The sequence below is a fragment of the Drosophila ficusphila genome, unplaced genomic scaffold (genome assembly GCF_018152265.1).
Source record: "Drosophila ficusphila isolate 14025-0441.05 unplaced genomic scaffold, ASM1815226v1 contig_127, whole genome shotgun sequence".
NCBI classification, from domain to species: domain Eukaryota; kingdom Metazoa; phylum Arthropoda; class Insecta; order Diptera; family Drosophilidae; genus Drosophila; species Drosophila ficusphila.
Window position 1 is genome coordinate 647,585 of NW_025064016.1, and position 24,639 is coordinate 672,223.

The following is a 24,639-nucleotide window of genomic DNA, read 5'->3' on the forward strand; positions in this document are numbered from 1 at the left end:
TAAACTCACTATTTTAAATATAAACAATCCCGAATTTGTTTACCTACTTATTTAGCGAATTTTCACGCTCCATAAACTCGGCGAACCCTTTTGTGTCGCATGCCACAGAATTGCCTACTTTTCGGGGCATCTGCAGAGCGAACTGAGCTTAGCAATCATCCAATCAGCTGACCTCCTTCGGCTCCTACAGCGTATGCAATCAACCGTTATGGCCCGCAACCGTATTCCACCGCCCCACCATTTACCACCCACTTACCCCCACTGCACCCCTCATCCATTTGGAGCCATTCTTTCGCCGCACTTTTATGTTTACGTTCATTTTTTCGCATTGTACGCGAGATGATGTCGACGTCAACATCCTCGTCACCAGAGTGCCAGCCTTATTTCCGTTTCCGCCCACGCCCTCCCCCCTGTCTCGTCCTTGTCTCCACTTTCTCCACTCTCTCTTCCTCACGTGTGTTTATTTGCAATGAGTTTTGCATAATTCGCGCATTTGTTTCGCCCACTCTTTCTCCGATACTCTCTTTATTTCGCGCTTTTTATCCGCTTTTTATTCTATTTCTGTTCAGGTTTTTAAACCCTGCAACGGAGTATTATATTTGCGATCGAAAGCTTTTAATAAAGTAAAGTTAGAAAGGTTTTATTTAAAACGAATGCCCCCAGAAAAATCGATACTTAAAAACTTTATGTTATTTTTATTAAAAATAAGCTTATACTTCTTGTTGTCAGTAAATTATTTTTAGCTTGCTCATTTTTATTCCTTTTTATTTCTTATTTGATACTCCAAATCAAATTTTAACTAAACATTTAATTCTTGGCAAGGGTACATGAACTTCGCCTTGTTAAATCTCTTCGAATTTTTCGTTAGCCTTTGTTTTTGTCTCCTGCGCCCCGCGGCGTTTTGATTTTTGAGCCAAAATCGGTGGAAGGCTGATGCTGAATCCGGATGTTTGGGGAGTGCGCATAAAACCTTATAAACTTCAGCTGAAATATTCGACGGGCTTAGCTGAATTTGCATTTTTATACAAATATATTTGAAGGGTGTTTGTTGGGTGGGAGTTGGCATGGAGTGGATTGGACGAGATCCAGATGAAAGGGGCATTTTCGGGGTGCTCCTTTTTGTTTGTCTGGCGCGGTGGGGATTCACGGACCCGTTTACACAGATGTCAGGCGCATTTCCGCTCTCCAAACGCATTGCGGTTTTGAGATTTTTATTACCCCAGCCTTCCCCTAAAACTGGAGTGGTTTTACGTTAATTAAATCTGTCTACCTGCTCGCTTTGCAAACAATTATTTTTCAAATTCAAATTATACTTTTCAGCAAAGTTATGCAGACTCATACCTAAAATGAAATCTAGATTGCTGAATTTTAACTAAAACGAATTGCCATGCAATTGTAAATCGAATTAATTGGAATATGTAAATAGCTTTAGATGATAATTAATTTATAACTCATCGATTTGTTATGTTTTTTATAGGGACAAACGTATATTTGAGGGCGTAAAAAATTTCAAATTTATGCTAACAAAACCCGTGTTAATTTTATGTCAACACCTTTTGAGCTTTTAATTTTTTGTTTACAGCACGATCGCAGGTACAAGTCTGAGGTGGATGTGAAAACGCGCGAGGAAATCACATCGCTGATTGCACATCACGTGACGGCCGTTAATTACATTTACCGCAACACAAAGTTCGATGGACGCACCGAGCATCGCAACATACGCTTTGAGGTGAGTACACAAATGCCCACACACACACCCGCACACACACTCACACACAGCCGTGTCCGTTCCGCGGACAAACAATGATGATGAGATAAGGACAAAAGCGGCAGGACCCGCCTCGCAGGACCTCTGGCCACAAGCGGACATTGGTAGCTGGTTAAACCATGAAACCGTGTGTAGACAGGCCTTTAGTGCCCGGTATATTAAAGCACCATCCGGGCTTCCTAGATTACAGTTCCCGTGTCATCCGCGACTAATTGACTGCGATAATTGAAGCCGTAAAAATAAAACATTATTTCTGCAAAATGTGGGACAGTTTTTCACACACTTTGATTGCAAAATATTACCCATGGGACTTATTAAATTTTAAGGTTCCTTTAACAAGTTTAATTTGATAAAAGAAAACATTTGAAAGGAAATAATTGTTTGAGTGCAGAAAATGAAATAATCAATTTTTTGCTTTCATTGAATGTTACAGAAATGTTTGCATTTAAATATTTTTATTTGTTTTTCTAGGTGCAACGAATTAAGATCGATGACGATTCAGCCTGTCGAAATTCCTATAATGGTCCACACAACGCCTTTTGCAATGAGCATATGGATGTCTCGAACTTCTTGAATCTGCATTCCCTGGAAGATCACTCAGACTTTTGCTTGGCTTATGTGTTTACCTACAGGTAAGTTAGCTAGTTAATAAGTAAAGTGAGTCGTACTAAAACCATTCTTATTTTACAGAGATTTCACGGGTGGCACCTTGGGTTTGGCTTGGGTGGCAAGTGCTTCGGGAGCATCTGGTGGAATTTGCGAGAAGTACAAGACCTACACGGAAACGGTGGGTGGACAGTATCAGAGCACCAAGCGATCCCTGAACACGGGTATTATCACCTTTGTCAACTACAACAGCCGAGTGCCACCGAAGGTCTCCCAGCTGACGTTGGCCCACGAGATTGGCCATAACTTTGGATCACCTGTATGTTCTATTAAAATGGATATAATAAGTTGAATATTACTAACTGTTTTGTATATTTTTCTATCCCCAGCACGACTATCCACAAGAGTGTCGCCCCGGAGGAAATAATGGCAACTATATTATGTTTGCCAGTGCCACCTCAGGCGATCGGCCGAACAACTCAAAGTTCTCGCCCTGCTCCATTCGGAATATCTCCAATGTTCTTGACGTGCTGGTGGGCAACACGAAGCGGAATTGCTTCAAGGCCTCGGAGGGCGCCTTCTGCGGCAACAAGATCGTGGAGTCCGGCGAGGAGTGCGACTGCGGCTTCAACGAGGACGAGTGCAACGACAAGTGCTGCTATCCGCGCTTGATCAGCGAGTACGACCAGTCGCTGAACTCCAGTGCCAAGGGGTGCACGCGCCGCGCCAAGACGCAGTGTTCACCGTCGCAGGGTCCATGCTGTCTGTCCAGCTCGTGCACTTTTGTGCCCACCAGTTCCCACCAGAAGTGCAAGGAGGAGACGGAGTGCAGTTGGTCGAGCACCTGCAACGGAACCACCGCCGAGTGTCCGGAGCCGCGTCATCGGGATGACAAGACCATGTGCAACAACGGAACTGCACTGTGCATCCGTGGCGAGTGCAGTGGATCGCCTTGTTTGCTGTGGAACATGACCAAGTGTTTCCTCACCTCGACATCCCTGCCGCATGTGGACAAGCGAAAGTTGTGCGATTTGGCCTGCCAGGATGGGGATGATACCTCAACCTGTCGCAGTACCAGCGAGTTTGCCGATAAATACAACATCCAAAAGGGCGGCATTAGTCTGCAGCCGGGTTCGCCCTGCGACAACTTCCAGGGCTACTGTGATGTGTTCCTCAAGTGTCGAGCCGTCGACGCCGACGGTCCGCTGGTACGGCTCAAGAATCTCCTGCTGAACAAGGAGACCTTGCAGACGGTCGCCGAGTGGATCGTCGGCAACTGGTATCTGGTGGTTCTGATGGGCGTCGCCTTCATCGTTGTGATGGGGGCGTTCATCAAGTGCTGTGCCGTGCACACGCCCAGTTCGAATCCGAAGAAGAGGCGAGCTCGTCGCATCAGTGAAACTCTGCGAGCGCCCATGAATACGTTGCGAAGAATGGTAGGTCAATGATTTAGTTTTACTTGGAGTTCTATAATTTATTTGAAAATACTTGCAGCAACGTCATCCCAATCAGCGAGGAGCGGGACCTCGAAGCATACCACCGCCGGCCCATGAGGCCCAGCACTATCCCCGCGGCGGCGACGGACGCAGTGGCGGCCAAGGCGGTGGACGGGGTCACGGGGGCTCCCGGTCGCACCAGCATCCTCAGCACGCTCAGCACTCGATCGTGCCACTGCCCACCGGCGGCAGTCATGCGAGCCGCAACTCGGCGGCGAATCAGGCGAGAAGAAGCGACGGGCGGGGCACACGGTCCACCAGCAGTGGAAGACCACAGGCGACGGCGGGTGGTGGCGCCGGCAGTGGAGCGGCGCGATCACATGGCGGGTATGGAGCCGAACAGGCGATACCGGGTTCCATTGGTGGTGGTGTTCAGGCGGCCATTAGCAGCGGCGGTGTGGTGGCCCGGGCCCAGCTGCCGTTGCCATTGCCGCCGCCAAATGCACATCCGCAATTGCAACAGCACCAACAACAACAACAACTACAGCTACAGCAGCCGGCTATCTCGCCGCAGCAGCAACCGCAGCAACAGCAAGCGTTCTACACGCCGAAAGGTGTGTTTCGTAGACCCCTTCTCTCCCCCCGCCAAAATAAAAAAGACTTAGCCCTGGTAGTTTTGCCTTCCCAGATACGCTACTCATTTTTCCCCGTCTTTTTTTCCAAAAAAAAAAACCATCTTCCCCTGTTTTTCCACGAATTTAATTTGTCGTTTTTCTTTTCGTTTGCGAAACGCTACAAATTCAGAACTACCACCACGCAATAAGTCCCGATCATCACGTACCAACAACACCTCCAACACCACAACCACCAACTCATCCACAGCGGCGGCCGGCAGTGGGTCGGGATCGGGATCGGGATCGGGGGCGGGCAGTAGTAGTAAAAACAAGAGCGGTAAAAGTGCCAAAGCCAAAGACTCAAAGTCGATAAAGTCGCAGCAGGCCAACAGTCGCAGCAGCAGCAAGGAGAAGGCCGTCAAGCCGGTGCGCCGGAATATCGTTTATTAGGAGTGGATCCATCATTTTGCCATACATAACACTAAAATACAGACCCCGCAAATCCCGTGCAAAAACAATCAAAAAAAAAAAAAAAAAAAGAACCAAAAAGCGTCCGCTGCTAGTCATCGATCCATGAGTTGTTGCTTCCCATCCACCACCAAAACACAAACAAAAAAGAAAATGATATTTCATTTAACCGAAGCGATTGGTATGACCTTTGTGATTTTTTTCCCATCTCTTTATGTTTGCTCCTCTTTTGGTTTGTGACCCTCTTTAGTTTTTTTTTTTTATGTACTTTGGTCCCTGTTAATTTGTTGGCCGTACTTTTGTCCTCCTCCACCTGGCATGTGTTTTTATCCCTGAATATCCTTGGTTTGTGTAGTACTCCCCTTCGTTTTAGTTTTTGTAAAGTTTTTGTATTGTTGTTGTTATGTTTTTGCATGTGCATTTAAATGGTTTTATTAACACAATATTTAAGACTTGTCGATGAAAAACTAATTTTTTATTAACCATAAAGACAAAAGCATTTTAAAATTATTTTTGTTGGCATTGACTCATATCAGGTGATTCAAATTTTTATTATTGATTTAAAAAAAAAACCAATAAATTAACTATGCAAATATTATTATAAAATGCTCTACAAATTAATTGTTTACTAACAAAACAAACTGACTTCAAAGTAATAGTTTATAATCTATTTTCATTTTTGTTCCCTTCTTAGGCGTCGCGCCGCCACAGCTTCAAGTAAGCTTTAGTCGGCCGACATCGTTGCACGAGCAACAGCAGCAACAACATCTGCTGCAACAGCAGCAGCAGCAGCTGGAGCCGCAGCAGCATCACGCCTACGCCGATGCCTATGCGGCACTGGGGCGGGGCCAATATGAATCCACTACGCGGGCGCCCAACAACAGCAAGGTTTGACAGCCAAAAGTTGCTATGGAGCGCCACAAAAGGCCGAAGGGTAAGCGACTCAAGCAGCAGCAACAACAACAGCAAACAACACAGCCGAAACAGCAACAAAAGCAAAAACAACATAAATCAAATGAACTCAAATTAAATGTAAATGTAATTTTTATGATAATTATTTTTATTTAAAACATGTTTGTATGCCACAAGGGAAAAATCGCCAGAAAGAAAAAACAACAAAAAAAGAGACAAATTTCATAAAATAGAAAAAGCTAAAAGTGAATGATATTTTTGATTAAATAAATTGAAATGGAAAACACGAATGCAAATTATGATTAATATAAATAATTAAAAAACGGCAACATGCATAATACATTTAAAAACGACAGGTAAATATATACATTTGTGTGTATATATTTATGATGCATACACAAATATGAAAAAACAGCAGCCAGAACAAACAAATATTATACATAAAATGAAAAACTAATGTTTAATTGTATGAAAAAAGCATTCTATATGTCGGTGAGATTTCTAAGCGATAGGCAAGAATACAAAATTAATTACACACTTGAATCACAAAAATGTGTTTGTACAAAAAATAAATTAATAAAAAAACAGTGCGAATTAATTAAGCGTCATCAACAAGAGAACGGAAACAACAAAGCATTTAAATTGTATTTATCTGTACCGAAGGCTAATCGTTTATTTAAAGCCGTCAAAATTGCATTTGTAAACTAGCAAAAAACCATGAAAACCAAAAAGTATAAAAACCACAAATATTAAATGAACGAGCGAGACTTAAAAATAATGGTGGAATCATTCTTTTAAAATCGTTGCTAAACGCATTTCTCTGTACGTCTTTTGAACGTCGCTTTGATTGTTTTCCGTATAAATTTTCCTTGTGCAGAAGAAAGGCAAACTAAGTAACTAATTTTTATATTTCATGTATTTTTACTATCTTAGGTACAATTTTCTATTGTCAATTTTTATTAGTATTAGGTTTAAAGCTTTATGTTTTAGCAATCTGGTAGCAAGACCGCCACTGATTATGTTTAATGTTATCTATCATGTATGTGTATATCTGCCAACACTGAAATCTATTTTTATGAACATGTGTATTTTGTAAATCGTAGGTCGCGCAAAAACGGGTCTACGCGTGCTTGTAATTTACTTTGTTGTAGTCTCATAGGTTACTAGTTTATGTTTTTTGTTTTTGTCTGTGTTTCGTATTTGCATGCTCAAAGATGAAACGTGCAACTCACGGAGTCCCGACTGATGCACTACTCCAATAAAAGACATTAATAGGATCGTAGTTATTTGATTATTTCGTTCGAATCCTTGTGTTCATTTTTAATCTGAAATCCAATTTTAAAATATGGTTTACCATAGAGTTGCCTCGAATTGGCGTTTTGATTTTTCTCCTGCGATACTTTACTTTTAATTCCAGCAAGACTCTACGCAAATGAACATCTTCAAACTCTTGTAAATAAACTATGAAGTATATATAAATATAAATACTAAAATATATTGTAAGAAATAAATTAAAATTGAATTGCATATACAGTAAAAGCAAAATAAGTTTACAAAATAATTAAATTACATAAATTGATATATGAAGTATGTATTCAATTCAAATTGACAAGTGAAAAATGCAAAGAAACGAAACAAACTCAAAGCGAACAAAGCAAAACTATGCTTTTGGTTTTTCTCAAACAACATAGCAAACAAAGAACAAAAACAAAAAACATTTAACTATTAATTTAATTAAAATAAATAAAGAATTAATTAATTGACTTTAAGTAAACTAATTAATTATGATTATGAAACAAATTTCTTAAAAAAAGAATGAATGAATATGAGAAAAGATAATAAAAAAAACAAGAAAAACCTACTATTTTATAAAATAGAAACTTGTGTTTTTTTTTTCTTACTCATTTAAAGGTGAAAAAAATAGCTGAATAGAACCCACAAAAACATTTTTAAATTCATTTCTTTACGTTTATTAGATGAAGGCACTTTTGCGAAACTACACATTAGTTTACAAATACTTAAATATTAGTATACAAAAACTGTTTTGGTTAACAACGAACGAGACGAACACATTATTTCATGGGAGCTTGTGGCGGAGAAAAACTATGCGCGTATTCGAGAGGCTTTCTTGCTCTTGTCAGCCTTGGGTGGCGGTGGTCCACTTCGTCCTGCCTGCATATGTCGATTGTAGATTCTATAAGGAGGATTTCAAAAAGGTTTACAACTTTTTCTTAAATATAAGCTAAGTAAACTCACATTTTATATGTCTCCGTTTTGAGATAGTCGATCACGTGACTGATTCCCAGCAGATATTGCTCACCAATGGGATTGACCCAGGGATTTTCCTCCATCTTCATCACCGACTTGTTGCTCAAAAGGTCCAGATTGGCGATTTCCGGCGGCAGAACCTGCAGTCTATTGTTTTGAATGTGCAACTCGCGGAGTCGTGCCAAATCTCCAACTTCACGGGGAAGCTCCAGAAGATCATTGTCGCGCAGTCCAAGAATTTGAAGATTCTTTAGCTGGCCCACTTCCTTTGGTATATACTCAAAGTCATTATCGCCTAGATATAGAGCACGCAGGGTCTCCATGCCAAAGAAGTTTCCGGGCAGCACCTGTTCGTTCAGATTGTTATACGACAGGTCCAACACCTCCAGAACGGGAAAGGCTCCGAATCCTCGGGGAAGGTTAATCAGCTTGTTAATGGACACATTCAGGATTCGCAGCTTGGGCATGGATGACAGAGAAACAGGCAATTCGGTCAGCTGGTTATTCGAGAGGTTGAGGATCTCCAGATTCAACAGATTCGCAATTCCGGGACTTATCACACTGATCTTGTTGTGGGAAAGAGTCAGACGCGTGATGTTGGACATGTTGACTGGAAGTGAAAAAGAAGAGTCGTTAATGATAAAATTATGACATAAATACGTAATCTATTTATTTAAATTTTTATTCGTTGTCTACACGGATACGGATTAAATCCGAAGCAAATTTCGCATTGGGTTCAAATGTAAACAGCTGACGCTGTTAGACGCCAGAAGTTAGAGCGAGATAACTATAATATCATGCGCATGAGCATTGTTGTCATTCACAAAATTTTATAGATTAAAAGATTAAAAAAAAATTTTATAAATATTAAATTTAATTAGGCTTAAAAAAATTTACAAGTAAAAGCTATTAATCTTGTATGAAAGTCTTTGGCAACCACATTTAAGTTAATTAATAGTTTGTTTACATTCTGTGCACTGACTGGTTTCTATTTTGGTGCTGGCGTCATCGCAATAAATAAACCCGAAAGCATTGATTCAATAAGAAAATTACATCTCTCAGATTAAGGTAAGTGCAAATGCAATGGTAAAGTTAACTAAAAACATTTAAACATTACTAATTTGAAGTTAATCTCAACAGCTGGGCGAGGCCCTATTTTGCGTGGGAGTGTCTGTAGGATGTTCACTTAACTTTGGAAAACAACGATTTTCCTTATTCCAAACATTTTGGTTTTGTTACTTACACAGTCCAGGGAGCTCCTCAAAGGACGTTAGACCCTTGTCCACCAGATCCAACTCCCGGTTTTGAGTTTCTCGGGCTTCATCCAAGACCTTCTTTGCTTTCGACATCTTTGCGCTAACTGGTAGACAAGACTGACTCATTTTGCTGGATTTAGTTCCGGGCGTTCATCAATGTACTAAAAAATACTTGAATATTTTATTGTTTTTAAAAGTTTAAAAATATTGTTAGCTTTATATATATAAATAAGTCCACCAGCTCATACAATCTTTTTTGCTTACATTATTATTTGTTATGTTTTAAACTAACTTCAACAAAAGTTTCTGTAATAATATAACGAAACATTTTTTCGTAGCTTACAATCAAATGGCATTTATACATATATCAAACTATAGTCAATTTCAGGAATAGTTCAAATTATTACAATTTAATTGTAAACAAACGGATTATTGCTTAAGATATATGCTATAACAAAATCAGGAGCCTTTTTTGAGTGGCGCTATTATACACTTTACACAAGTAAAATTACTGATATACATTCGACATGTAGAAAATAGGTGGGATGTTGGTTCTTGCCATTCAAATTATTTGAATTGTTTATTAAATAAATTTCACCAATTAAATCTTAGAAAATAGGGATGTTTTTCTAAAAAAGTTCGATTTTTTTAATAAATAAAATAAATTAAAACATTAACAACTCTAACAGACAATTTTATATGTACATATATTGACATATTAAAATATTTTTAATTACGTTTTGAAGCAATAATTTGTTAAGTAAAAATTACAACAAAAAAATAAAATTGTTACCTTGTTATTATTTTTCTTAGTTTTTTAATTTGATAATTTTGTTTTGAACAAACCACTACTTACAGTTCCCCTCAAAGTGTTGACGTTGAGACTTCCAGTAGTTGTAAAACTGTGCCAACTGCACTTTGTGTTTGCATATGTTTCTGTGTGGGCAGTTTAAAGCACTTTTCTTTCACATTGATATAGAAACTACAACTTTTTAGGTCACTGTGTTACACAAACAATGCACTTGACCTAAATTAGAAAGGAAACACATCGGCCAGATTGATTACAAAGCAAAATTGATTGGATATCCATGCGCGTTTGAATGCTTACAATAACATTCACGTTACAGAGTGGAGCACGGGTTCTATTATAATACGTATCCGCTCTCCGAAATTAATCACGAAAATAGCCAAAATGCTGAAAATGCGTCTGGCGACAAGCGATCGTCTCGAGTAACTGAGGAGACCTCTCGCAGCGTCAGCGAGATCGATCAAAGTGAATGTGGGCGAGTTTGGGGCGATGGAGCGATGGGGGAACCGAACATCTCACTGATGCCTGGGGGCTGGTTTTGCCTTTTTGGATGCTCGTCGCTGCCGGCAAAAAAAAAAGAAAAAACAAAAGCAGCAAACTCAAGCCTGATGTTGGTGTTTGTTGATTTTATTTAAAGTATTTCGTATTTCTCTCCAGCATCTTCACTGAAATGAAAACCAGTTATAGCAACGAACTTGAATATCGAACCGATTAGAGGCTCGCTTTCGAGGTAATGCTAAAGCGTAAAATCAGCAATTTTCTCTGATTTGGGATTTTCCGCTCTTTTAAAACATAGTTAAAAAGCTCAACAATTATTGGGATGCAGTGTAAAACTGCACTTGTGAATATATGACGTCCAATAAACACTTTATACTCTTAGTTCTCCTATTACTGCAGAAAGTCGCGAACCTGTATGTCGGAATTTTGATCCCTAAAAAACGTCTTCAGTCTGCGAAGAAAAAAGGGCATGGTGCTATTGCATTATTCCTAATATAAAACGCGGACTAGGTCGCTTTAAGGATATATATTGCAAGGATAACTCGATGTGCTGTGCAACGTATATAATGACAGAAAATCTTGTGAAATGCTTTACTGATTAATTCTCCACAGCAGATTTATTTATTTTAACTCATTATTGCACAGTCTTGCGCATAGCGAAACATCACAACTGCTTTCCATATTATACAGAATGGTTATATTCAAACTCGCTTGTGTTCTTGCGTTACTCCTACTGTTTTTCCTAGAGGTATCTGAAAGTAAAAAGAGATATATTGGTAAGTTTCAGGACGTATCCTTTGGTTATAGATAAGCAACTAATTAATTGATTTAGCTTGCAGGCGTATGAAGTCGGGACAGTTTGGAAAGTGCATAATGAAGGGATCGCCATGCCAAGGAAAGATCTATCCCGCTCGGGTTTGCAATTTGGTTTCCCATTGCTGTTGGCCTGCTCCTGAAAGCAATTTTATGTTTGTTACAGATATTGAACTCTGAGAACACGTCCGATATTATCTTCTTCAGTAAAGTTGCCGTGGTCTTTCCGTTGCGCCTGTTTTGTTGCATTTTTAATTACTCAGTCGTGCTCCAGTTGCCGCTGTGGATCTCCAATATGTGTTTGTGTTGGTGAACCACCATTTTTGGCTTTCGTATTAATTTTCATTTCGCCGGTTGTCGAATCCGCACAAAACAGAAAGTTTGTCTTATGCGCCTGCATAATTTGCGTGTTGCATATACTTTTTTTTTCGTTTTTTGTGATTTTCGTTTTCGCCTTTTGGAGCGAACTGGCCGGAATGACGGCGAGTGCCTTTGCCGTTGTGGGACGCACACACTTCCGCCGTATAAAATATGCAAAACAATGCAAACTCTCGCCTGGCCAGCGAAACAACAACAGCAGCAGCAACAACAACAATAGAACAACGAAATAAAAACTTTCCATGGCCCAAAAATTAATTTTTGTTTTAGATGGTGCGCAGATTTTTTGGCTGCATTTTTGGCTGCACTGCTAATGCTGCGGTACAGGCTCCACCAACCAAACACCACCAACCACTGTCCGTAATTTTTGTTTTAATTAACTTTTTGTTTGGTTTTTTCTTTTTTCCCGTTGCCAAAGTTTTGCAGCTCTGCGCAAATTGTGCTAATTTTAAAATGGTGGGCACCAAAATGTTTGGAAATACATTTTTCATGCTCAGAATTTTTGAGTGGAGTTTGTGTTTTGATGATATATGAACGGCATCTAAGGGTGTAGGTATATTTGCCATTACATGAAAATACTTAGCAATATTGAGTCATTCAAATTAGGTTTAAAATTATGTGGTTGATGATATTTTTTTTATTTGTTTAAACAATCGCGATTGTGGTTAAATTTTCGTTGTAATTGAGCCTACATTTACAGACATTTTCGGTCATCGTATTTAGATAATTTATTTTGGATTAACTTTGCAGCTAGATTTGCCATGTAAGATGGAACCGCAATACAGACTGAAACCATAAATTGCCAAGTACGCTTAAAATTCTAAAATGGACATTTGGCGGCCATAAATTCGCATTAGGTTGTAACCTGATTTAAAGTAGGCTTATGGTAACGTCCGAGTCTGTAGGCGGAAAATAATCGATCTGGATTCCAGTTAATTGATGGCAATGGCATGCCGACAGGCAATACTGCCCTTACTGACTTGTTTCCCTTTTCAAGTTGTGACCGCAGCTAGAAAGAGTTGTTGGCTGATTGAAAAGCTCAAGTGTGCTCAAATTGGGTCAAAAATCGGCTGCGGCAGGATAACCGAAATATAAATGACAGTCGCTATCTCAGAGCTGTCGAAACACGGACGTGGACGCTAGCTTTTGGCCTGCACTGTCCGGAAGTTGATTGCTCACTTTTTTTTACTGCTGATAATAGAAATTTCCTCGCGAGTCAGTAAATCAAAATGATAAGCTTCATTGAATAGTTTTAAACAATAGACTTATTTATCAATTTGTTCAAAGTCTAGCAAAGTCTAATTTGTTTAAAAAATGGAAGCATCCCAGCTTCACATCTTTTCGTTACTCTTTAAAGAGAAAGGAATTTAATTAGTTTTAAATTACTCAGTCGTGAGTCGCTGTGGATCTCCAAAATGTATTTGTGGGGGAGAACTCAAACTGTGCGAAAATCGGGTCGGCAGGGTAACAGAAATATAAATGACAGTCGCTCTCTCAGAGCTGTCAACACATGGACATGGACGCATGCTTTTGGCCGGCACTGTCCGGCAGTTGGTCGCTCACTTTATTCCTGGCAATTTTTCAATGCGCTTTGTTTACTGGGGCCCAAGGCAGCTGGCATAAAGCCCGATAGCCTAAGGACCAGCCAGGCCTTAGCAATCATTGGCAACCGTTGCTGTGTAGCTTCATTGGGGCCTCGACCACAGGATGTGCCTTTTGCCGGCTTGCACTTACTTATCCAGCTCCCAGTCATCCCTCCTATCAGCCATTTTCCCCCTATCAACCATTTCGTGCCGTTTGATTTACTTCAAACAATTGGCAACATCATACATCAACGCGCCTTTGTTTTTGTTCTCGGCCTTCTTGTTATCCTTTTAAATCCTTTTTCTTTGTTCCTTCATCGGTTTTGGACTTTGGCTCTTGTTTTGTCCAATTTGTGTCGATTTTGATGTATCTTGGTGTTTTAGGAGTTATAGAGATTTCCATAAAGCATTTTTTTTCTAAATAAGATTTTAGAGGTGTTTAATGCAAAAGAAGACAGCAGTTAAAATGTATTTTTTTAGCTCAAACATAAAATCAATACTTAAAACAGCAGAAATCACAGCACACATTATGTTAAAGCCAAACAGAAAAAAATATTTAATATGCAGATGGGAATGCTGGGAAAACTAATCCATTTTAATTAAAGTAAATAAAATTGTGCTTTCAAAGTTATGGTGGTCGGCAGAACACACAGAGGGATTATGTAACCATAACAAAAAAGAGGAAAAACGGTGTAAAAAAAAATCACAATGGAAAACCCAATCAAATGGGAATAATTATTTAAGTGTGAAGATGGGGTAATGTTAGATAAACGATTAAAATTACGGATTTTATTTGTCTTTATGTAAAATGCATAATTTATAATTATGCATATTGCAAATAAATGAAATGTCATATTAATTTGTTGACAATGGCGAATTTATTAGCCGCACAAAGGGCTTAAATTCTGTAGCTTACAAAGCTATTAATTAGCGCTGAGCTGGCATTTGGACTGTCAACAAATATTTAGCTGCTCATTAGTTCCCCCACACTGGAAAACACTGAAATGGTGAGCCGACCTGCATCAAGTATACGCCGCATATGACCAACAGCACCCGCCTCATTAGGATTCAGTTTGAGTGCTGCTGCCTCGTCTCAAGTCAGATTCTGTTCTCTTTAGTCTTCCGCAACGCCAGCCAAAGCTGGCAGGCACACGGAAAATGGGGAAAATTGTGCGAGCTCGGAAAAACTACTTGTTATTCAGTGCGTTGAACTTCGTTTAGCTGGGCGAAATGTTTTAGAACTCGTTAGAGCGCCCAAGGAGCGGGCAGAGATTGAGTCGAGGTCCTGACAGGCTGGCGCCTCATCAATGCATTTTGCCTACAGCCTGGAGCCATTGAATACGACGGGGTAATTGACTTAGTATCAACTGTTGATAGGTGTGCAGTTTCGGACAGGTGACCACAGTATCTACTAAAAGACACAATTCAATTTTCGAACAAGGAACGTAAATTATTTTAACTTTAACACAGGACGGGTTAGTAAATATGTTTTACTTCCCCAAACAGATTATATATAAAAGAAAGATACAAAAATATATCCCAAAAATATTAAGAACACCCTAGCCAGTTTTACAAATGAGTTCCTAGATTTTTTGAGTGGCATGTGGAAAAAAGAATCAATTGTCGCACAGCAACAATGATTAGGGACACCTGTTGTTCGACGCTTGGCGGCTGGCGACAATGGAAAAAGAAAACCTTTTTCGTCTGACAAGTTCATTTGACAGTTACAACGTGTTGAAAATATGTTTTCACGTAGCAATTGGCACTCAGAGCAAAAGTTTTGACAAATTAACAAGTAAACAACATCAAATAATTGCACAAGTTATGACCAAAAGAAAAGTAAATCGAGTGATTCCAATAATTGCAGCAATTATAACAATCAATTCAATTAGAAAAATTCCCATCTAAACATATTTGGAATTCAGCCAGCTACGTACTTCAAATCAAACAATAGAAAGCCACGAAAGTGGTCCAATTCGCACAGCCAGCGGATGATGAATGATGCATTTCCTCTTGATTTTTCTGTTTTGCTTCCTTTTATCCATTTTTGACTTGAATCGAAAGCACGAAAGAATAAAACTAAAAGCAGAACTGTTGAATTTCATTGGGCAAATTGATAAAGTGGCTGTAGGAAAATCGAAAGGAATTGTAAATGCAAGTCGATTGATCGATAAAGCAGGCAAAGGGATTTGGGAAGATTCGAGATGGCAGGAGAGCAGGGTTTTCCATCACGGACCAAGCAATCAACGTGCACAAGTACATAGATTTTGGGATTTATTTTCAACGTTTTCCCTTCACCGATTGGTCTTGTGTTTTGCATGAATAAAAATTTGTGATTTTTCATCTCATCCCCAGTTTTGGTTATTTGAGATATTTGAGACATGACAATTTATGGTTGCCACTTATGTTCAGCGTATGGAAAGGATAGGGATAATCATATTGGACTTTCACATGCTTATTTTTTTCGTGGTAAATTTTATTTTCTAAGGTTTAAATATTAAAGGTAAAGCTCTCAACTACCACATCTTCAAAAAGATTATAGCTTTCGTAAACATTCGAACGACAAGACAAAACTGGCAAACGCAAGCTGGTATAAAAATCAAAAAGCATCTTAGCTTCTCAGGAGCAAGGACTATCTACAGTCACTTTACAATAGGAGTAGGAATAATCGCATCTCAAACATTTAAACAGATTTGCTCTCAAAAGGACCACAACTGAAGTGAGAGCGAGAGGCAGAAGGATAAAGAAACAGTGAACACATCACTTTGCCGGTAAGCCAGTGGAGTTATGTTTTTTCGAAAGGGGGTAACGAGGGTCCTTCGGACGGTTTATGCAACGTAACATGCTCAATTTAAAGTGGCTCTGATTTACCAGTGGATGTGTGCGTGTGTGTGTGTGTGTGTGCTTGTGTGAGTGGGCAACACGTCTCTCTTTGTTTGAACTGCAAATAGATGAGCCCCAATACCACTGCAACTTGCAGGCGAGTGTGAGCAAGTTATGGAGAGAGAAAAATTTTGTAGCATAATTTTCGGCGCCAACAATAGTCGTACGTGCAACGGAGCGAGGGGTGGGGGTAAATGGAGTGGTGGCCAGGGGGCGTGGCACAGACAGGAGGCACATGGCATATATCAGCACATGCATCCATAAATCATATTGCTGCAGGCAGGAGCAAAGTGCAGGCAGCCAGGAAGCGGCCGGGATCCTTCATCATCCATGTGTTCCCGACTTCGCCTCTGTGAGTGTATGTGTGTGTGTGTCCGCTTAGCAGCCGTGTTGGCTATTTTAAGGATATTTATACTGACAGCGGATTTTTGATGGAAAAACTTTTGTAAATTGCTTTGCCAACCACACGAGCATACACATACCGTCAGCATACAGAATGTTGACCAAAGTCGCAGCTTTAATTTTTGGCCAGCGCCACAATGGAGTGCCCAAGGATACTATACATCGTATATATCCTTGGCCGGGGCTCTGTTTACTTTGGCCATCCACATTTATTAAATCGACCTCTTCATATTTTTAATGATGCCGCTCCTCGGTTGAAACAGGACAAAAGGACGTCGGCTCTAAAATAACAGAAAATAATAATAATAGCTGTGGGAAAATAAGACATGAAAGAATTGCTTTTCTTTGGGGTTTTATTGTCCTGCCTGCTGCAGGTTGTCCTAGATACAATGTGGCCGCTGTGCATTTTCACTGCCGGCTTTTGTTGCGGCAACAATATTTTTATTCGATATTATTGTAGTTTTAAAGCGGTTTACCGAACCTTTGGGCTTCAATTTAAAAACTCGCGGTGGATTTTATTTTGTAATTTTATGATTTTATTATTTTTATCCCCTTTAAGTTTAAATTACATGGCAATTGATCCGTATTTCGTTAAGCTTTTTTCTTTATGTGTAAAATGTGTAACCCAATTTTCAAACTAATGGATTATTAAATTGCGTCGTTTTGAGACCCATTTTTAAATGTTTAATGTGTGCCTTGTTTTTTTGCTTGTGTGTAGTCAATTAAAATTGAAAACATTGTTATATATTTTGATTATCTAAATGCCAACAATTGCGGGTGATAAAATAAAAGCTAAAGCCGAAACCAATGAAACGATAAATGGCAAATGATTCAGGCTGACAAAGCCGCATAGGTAAAAATAAATACATCGTACAAAAGGCTGTGAAAAATAAATCCAAATTGAAACGTTTTGTGGTTGGTTAGCGTGCAATTTGCAAATTGTTGTCAAACTCGATTATGTAAAACTGTTGTTACAAAAGAAAACACAAATACTTGTACCACCATTTGAGGGCAGCCAATTAAATGGAAAAATGAAGAGCATAAATTACAATTAATATTTATGTAGAAAACCGCAATTGGTCTTGCCTTCATAGTTTTATGTGAATTTGGATTTACTAGATTTGCTTCAATGTATGTTAAATAGGGTTAAGCCCTTTTCGTACCACAAATGAATTATTTATGACATTTTAATTTGGTAAAACAATGTAAAGACTAAGGAAAAAATGTATATAGTTTTTTATTACACAGGTATTTAGTTTTAATAATAACATTATGTTAAACACGAAATTGAGATGTGAAGGTAGGGATTGAGCTGTCCGCACGAAACATGGTTTTTATGTTGCGACCTGAAAGTGGATAACCTCCAGCGTTCCCATTTTGAGACTATTATTACCAGATAAGATAACCAGATGAGAAACTTCCAGCTTCAAGTTTAACTCATTGGAACACCGGTAAATTTTGGCATATCTTTCCAAAGTGCATACTCTACTTAATTTTTCCCATATGGAATTCACTCGAAAATCTAAGCACCCTGATACGTTTTTGTTGTTAATATTAAGGTAGTATTATTGAATTGTTATAAAGTGATTTAATGGTAGCCCACTCGATTGAATCTTTTCGATGCATTAGACCAAAAAAAAATTCGAGTATGTTTTACAAATTTAGACGATGAGTGTTTGTGTTAGGTAAAACCAGAATGTGCCTTTATCTCATAAGCATATCGAATGCATTGACTAGTATTCATTTTATGATGAGTAACAGTGGTATTTACAGACATATGTTATTTATTAACTTCACTCTTTACAACATAATACCAAAGTTATTTATAAATTTTTTATAATAGGCATAACAAACTTTCAAGATTTATTCCTAGTAATTAAATTTAATTGAAATCACAGCTATTAAAATAACTTGCTGGCCTATTTCGCTCCACTGTGCACTGAGAACAAAACCCGGCTCAAAGCGAAAAAAATCTGATGGCCAGGCAGCCGTGCCACGATTTCGCGTTTGTTGTGCAGCTGCTGGGTGAAAATGTTGCACAGCATGCATAAATAATAAACGGCAAGCCAGCGCACAAACACAAGCACACACTTGCTCACACATACACACACACTGACACGCTGGCATTATGCACATTTTGCCGTTTTGCAAACGCGCCCAACTGAGGCGTGAGAGGGGGAAGCGGCAGGTGGCCGTGGCTCAGAGAGATAGAGGCAGCTTCTAAATTTATTTTATTAAGTCAAGCACACAGACAGCTAGCTGGGTGCACTTTCCCGCCCGCCGTCCGTCCGGCCAACGGTATAAATAAAATAATTTACGGTAACTGCTGACGCTCATCAGGACACCAGGATGCGAGGATGTTGGCGGCGTGTTGACAAAACCCGGCACAGGATCATCACCATCATCATCATCAGCGGCACCGGCCGCTTACAGTGGCGGAAAAAAAATGATTGTAGCATACTTTTTCGCGTTGGGCTTTTGTGTGCAGCTGTGCTTCGTTGCAACTTGTTTTCCTGTGTGATTTTTTTTTTTTTTTGGTTTTTTGCATGCGAAATTAATGCACATGTGGCTGTTGCTTGCTAAATATAGTTATAATTATGCGCGCATATTTTTAATTAAGTTTCGCCGCCTGGCTGTTTTCTCCTTTTGGGCTTCGGCTTAGCTAAATATTATGCATACGCCCCGTTAAATTGCATTAATACAAGCCTCTGTCAGTTTTTCTTTTCGCGGTTTCTCCTCGGTTCGCTTGTCCTTCTGTTTGTCAAAAATTACATATGTTAAACACCCGCTTGCTTTAATTTTATGCAATGCAAATTTGCCCCTTTTGTTTTGCGAGTCTGGCGGAAAATGCTTGAGGAACTAGGTTGAGCACGGACACACATTGTTGCCGCCGTTTGAGTGGAAAACGAGATATTCCCACTTCAGCGTAGTTGCGGCCAGACTAAATCCGGATCTTAAATGAGCCTGCTGCAGTAACTGGGCGAGCTTCAAAATCCCATCGTGTCTAATTAACATTGCTGCGGATGTTTGGCTGGAGCGTAGCAATGCTTGATATTTGCAGTTGGGAGGTAAGACGATGCACTTGGACTTAGAAAGTAAGTTCGATAATATTGTTAAATGTTAAATGTTAGCTTTTCAAGAAAGGATTTTAGCTTAAAAGTGCTGATGAATTCGAATGATTCCCTTTTACGTTTTCATTGCAACTAAGAAACGCACTTGCTTTATAAAACTTTCACATTTATCACGAATATTCATAGTACTAAACCATACAACCATATTTTTGCTGCGGTAGCAGTGGTTTGTGAATGTTGATAAATATTTACAATTTTAATAAAAGTTTAGTTGGCTACTTTCAGACAACAGTTTTTTTTTTTTGCACTCTTCTTGGTGTTTTGCCTAGTGTCGAGTAGCTCAAAACACTTTTTTGTTTTTAACGCAAAAGTTTGTTATGGAAATGCGGCAAGTTCTTGCTACTTTTTCATATTTTTCTTCGCTCCATGTCGCTCTTGCTTTTTTCCCTTTGCTCTGGTGTGAAAGTTTTAAATATGATTTTATTATTGCTACTGCAAGTTGTGAGGTTTTTATTTGGTCAACCCGCAACTGATTTGGCAAAGTTGTTGCCTTGGGATTTTTAAATAAAGCAAACTACTGTTCTTGCAGTCTTTGCCTTGAGACCAGAAAAAAGTTCCACCACCACGGAAAGACGGCCAGAACGTTTAAGCGTCCTAACATCAAGCCATGGCCCCGTCTGGACTTTCTTTCCCTTTTTTTGGCAAGCTTTTCTACTTAAATGCATTTGGCGTTTTTCGGTCTGAAGATGTCCAGCTGTCTGCCTCCTTCCATTTGGCCGCGTGTCTGGTTTCTGGAAAACTTTCACCGTTGACTTTATTCCGCGAGGGTCCTCTAGGAAAATTATTATAATGATTTACGCTGAAGTGGCAGTTGCTCCTAGAGGGCCAGTGGTAATGATCAGAGTTGGGGCACTTCCCCAATGCCTAAAAAGTTTAACGTTGAGATAGCAGTTTGTCATTTGTCATTTTAAATTAAATTAGACTAAATCAATTATAGTATTTGAAGTTGCTGCAATACAGGGAACGTACTTTTCATTAGGAAATACTATTACTTTTTTTATCAAGCACCGTCTGTATTTATTAAATATTTGCAAAGGGTTTTCCTTATTGGCTCTTGTTGTTATACTTAACACTTTGCCAAGGAGCTCTCTTGGGAAATGTTTCTGAGTTCCACTTGTACCTTTGTCAAACACGGCTACTTGGCGGTCAGCCCTTTTGGCAAATACATCTCCATCATTCGCACTCACATTTGAACATTTGAACGTTTCAATTTTCAAGTGGCGAGATTGGCCCACTTTGCAGCTGCCCGATGTTTCCTTCAAGACAGCTTTTAGCTTTGCCTCGGCCACATTGCATTCCTGGCCAGCTTGTTCCCTGTGAAGGGCCATATAGCTGCAACCCCAAAGTGATTCTATGTTTTATGAAAGGTGACATGTGCCAACAACAGTCGAGTCCTTGCCACATTCCTGGTCGACCTCTTGGCCCATTGTGATGTCAGTTGCATTGTTGTCGACCCGGTCGTGTAACTCGTGTTAGGACTCAGGGTGTGTGTTCTGCGGTTTCTTCTGCAACATGTTATGAGTTATTATAAACTTGAGTGGTTTTCAAGTGTGGCAACAGTTAGCAAATAGAAATGGAAACTTATAGTTCAGCACACAGTAATTAAATTAATTAAATTGCGAGTGAATTGTTTTTCGGTACTTTGAACTAGGCATCATAAAATGTTATAAAAATAGAATACAAATATCTTTTAATGTTTGCCAAGAATGTAATAGGTTGTGCAAATATGAAAGTCTACAAAATTGCAGTTTATATTTGCCGCAGGCTTATTATCTATGTAAATAAAAATAAAGCTAAAGCAATTAAGATTAAATTGTAAAGATACATAAATGCATTAATATTACATTTTAATTGAAATTAAAATATTGGTATCAATGCTTTGTAAGTTTGCAAAAAAACAACAACTATTATACATTTCAAATTTACTTCAAGACTTTATTTACAATGCAATATTTATTTGATCAAGCTTAAATTCGTTCGAGTCTTTAAGAAAAAAATTATCTTTTGGTGTAAACCCTTAAACTTAAATGTTTTCCGTTTCCAAAAACTTAACCGCAAGTGAAAATTGGCGTTCTTTTACTTAATTTTGAAGTCCGCTTCGGTTCAAATCTCAGCACACTAATTTATGCCGCTCCAGGCATGGCAGCTCACTTAATTTCCAGAGCCATTTTTCTTGGCCAAGTCGAAGGGAGCTGGAAGCGGGGTGAGGAGTGGGGAGTGGGAGGAGCGGATTCTGGAGCGGCAGAAAGGCGGCGACAAAGTGACAAACAACTAAGCGAAAATCGCGTGCGTGACGCGTGGCAGGAGCATAAAGTTTGTGACACGTTTCCCCAGTTGCATTTTGTTTTTATTTTTGCAGAGCAGCGAGCGAGTCCTTCGCGCCAAGGAGCAAAAAGGTTCGCAGCAAATGGTGATGGTGACACTTTACAGCCGCGTTGCATACTTTCGGGCGTTATGCAAGTCACGTTAATTCCGCCAGCCAACTGTGAAGGGAAAACAAAAACAATAACTCCAGCAACAGCAACAGCAACAGCAAAGTGTTGGCAAAACTTTTGCCATTTTCAAAGGACCCTAAAAGGTGGACGAGGCAAATCAAAATGTTCACCGTGCCACGGCACAAATACTTGTATAGTGCGACTAGTACTATATGTTTGCATCTTGTTTTTAGGGCCTCCTAGATATTACTTTTTGGGAAATTATGACCACCCTTTTTCTAGCGCCTTCGCTGGGAACTCATTAGGCGTGTTTATATAATATAAATTAGCTTAATTTGAAAACATTTTTTGATGCCAAAACTTTGCCTGTCTTTCCATCAGAAGATGCTCCGCTTTGCGAAGGGAAACGGAGGAGCGGCGAGTGAAAACTTCTGTCTCGGCTAATTTATATGCCCGTTGGACATTCTCGCGTTGGCCAAAAAGTTGCCGCCAACTTCCTCGTCTCCTGTTGCGGGTTAATAAGACGGCGACCAACAAATTGCCAACATTACTCTTTTCCGGCAAAAGAAGGAGGGGTGGGCACTGCTCGGGTCGGTTGCAAATAGACTTTTGAGTGTTGTACTTGGTTTCGCCTCGCCAGCAGGCTGTCTTGCCGGCTTTTGTCTTGTTGACTCTTTTGGGCCGCGCCGATTCAGTCTTTGCAAGTGTCAAAAGCGCAGGCAATTAATTTGGCCTAATTAGACTCTTGGCTGGCTGCTTGCCCGCTTCACTGGCTCCCCCTCCGCTTGCTTTCAACCCTCCGCAGAAACTGCAGATTTTGTGGCTTTTCAGTCTGTTAGAACCACAAAGGATTTTCGGCCTGTTGAGCGATTTATGGCTTAATGGAAAAGACTTATTTTAGGTAAGTTTGCGAGGGGGATGGAAAGGGATGAAAGGATATATTTTACGGAGCACTAATAAGTCAGGGAAATCTGAAAATTAAAGAAAACTTAAAAGCGTTGTGATTATATTTATCTTCTTCAGTTTTCAAAATAAATATTTGTGATTCATAAAAGTAATATATAAATCAGTAATCCATACAGTTAATTTTTGTTGAAGGTATTTAAACGTTCTTTAAACGTTCTACTGTTGTAATTTCTTTGGGGTGACAGCTGCATTCAACTGCCCTAGAACAACCATTGTAAAATGTGTTCCATCTTTTTGGAGCCTCTCGACTGCGGACAACTTGAATTGAAACTGTTTCGAATGCCTCTGTGCCAGGCCATAATTTGTTTAACAACTTTTGCCAATAGTTGGCACACCCCTTTTTCCTGCCTCCCCCTTTTTCCTGGACTTTTTCCGATTTTCCGTTGGCTGTCGGCCAATTTCTTCGGCGCCATTCGACACTGGCCGCTTATATAATAATTTTTCAGCATAATTTATGGGCGGCAAAAGTTTTCTGTGGCTGCCCAGTCGAACAATTGCCACTATAATGTTGTGGGCTCTAGCATTTCTCATATTATTCGAGCCAAAAAATGTTTGTTGCTCCGCCCAGGCGTGAACTATGCGGTCCAGCCTTCCGCCCACCGCATCCTCCTCCCCTTTCCTCCTGATGCCATAAATTCATGCAGCTCCGCTTATCGAAAGGAGGACATGGAAAACAGGACCCGGTCGGACCGAATGGCATGGAAGGCGTCAAAATTGATTTTAAATTGCATTCTTCGTTTGGTATTTCACTAAATAATGCCATAAATTGGGGCAATGGAATGGTTAATAGAATAGATATAGATAGCAGAGCCAATTTAAATGTCAAGTATTGAAAGGATATATGTGAATTATTTCCACCTGCAAGCTAAACTATCAAGGCCCTAAAACATATTTTACTCACAATAAAATAATAAATGGGGAAAATGTATATTTATTAATATATATATTATAAAGTATGTACATATTATATATTTTTGATCAACATCATGATCGGATTTGTTTCTATATAAACTAGTCTATTAGTTTAAAAGATATGTTGCTAAAATGTTGCTATTATTTTGGAACGAGCAGGATCGGGCTACTATATCGGATAGCTTTCAAAAACGCCATTCTGTTGATCGGTTATATTAAATCCAAGTATCATAAATAATGTCGTTGAAATCGTTCGGCCAAGCCCAACATATTCAACCAAAGCTCATTTGAAGTACCAGGCGAACAGAACGCAATAGTAGGTGGCACTCTTTTTTTTAAGTTATAGATGGACCAAAAATATGCTCAAAATGTTAGTGAGTGTGAGACATAAGCAAGAGCAATGCAACGGCACATTTTTTATGAGCCCCCAAAATTAAAATACATTTTTGATAGTTCTAGTCTATTTTGTGGAACAGGGCAGCAAAACAACTACGAACCGTTT

At 39.4% G+C, this 24,639-nt stretch overlaps 2 protein-coding genes and 1 long non-coding RNA gene across 6 annotated transcripts in view; 2 read left to right on the forward strand and 1 right to left on the reverse strand.

Moving 5' to 3' along the window:
- LOC108092652 (disintegrin and metalloproteinase domain-containing protein 10) overlaps positions 1-6,054 on the forward strand; it is an 84,763-nt gene extending 78,709 nt beyond the window's left edge. Inside the window, 7 exon segments of the mRNA XM_017192304.2 lie at positions 1,583-1,729; positions 2,240-2,400; positions 2,459-2,693; positions 2,764-3,810; positions 3,869-4,424; positions 4,615-5,073; positions 5,587-6,054. Coding sequence (XP_017047793.2) covers positions 1,583-1,729; positions 2,240-2,400; positions 2,459-2,693; positions 2,764-3,810; positions 3,869-4,424; positions 4,615-4,874 — 2,406 coding nt within the window. The 3' untranslated portion in view covers positions 4,875-5,073; positions 5,587-6,054.
- Positions 6,055-7,758: 1,704 nt separating this feature from the next.
- Positions 7,759-10,580, reverse strand: LOC108092761 (ras suppressor protein 1). Of its 3 annotated transcripts, XM_017192495.2 has the most exons (5): positions 10,437-10,579; positions 10,185-10,355; positions 9,316-9,499; positions 8,061-8,682; positions 7,759-7,998 (listed from the first exon to the last, which is right to left on the reverse strand). In XM_017192495.2, exons 3-5 carry the CDS (start codon positions 9,452-9,454, stop codon positions 7,908-7,910), a joined length of 852 nt encoding a protein of 283 aa, XP_017047984.1. In that variant the 5' UTR covers positions 9,455-9,499; positions 10,185-10,355; positions 10,437-10,579; the 3' UTR covers positions 7,759-7,907. The 3 variants fall into 3 exon arrangements, with proteins under 3 accessions (XP_017047984.1, XP_017047983.1, XP_017047985.1); XM_017192494.2 differs by having other exon boundaries at positions 9,316-9,489; positions 10,185-10,580; XM_017192496.2 differs by having other exon boundaries at positions 10,185-10,579.
- A 402-nt stretch (positions 10,581-10,982) lies between these two features.
- Positions 10,983-11,685, forward strand: LOC108092629. Of its 2 annotated transcripts, none has more exons than XR_001771439.2 (3): positions 10,983-11,193; positions 11,247-11,410; positions 11,467-11,685. It is a non-coding gene; the product is annotated as an uncharacterized LOC108092629 (long non-coding RNA). The 2 variants fall into 2 exon arrangements; XR_001771440.2 differs by having other exon boundaries at positions 11,250-11,410.
- The last annotated feature ends 12,954 nt before the right edge of the window (positions 11,686-24,639 follow it).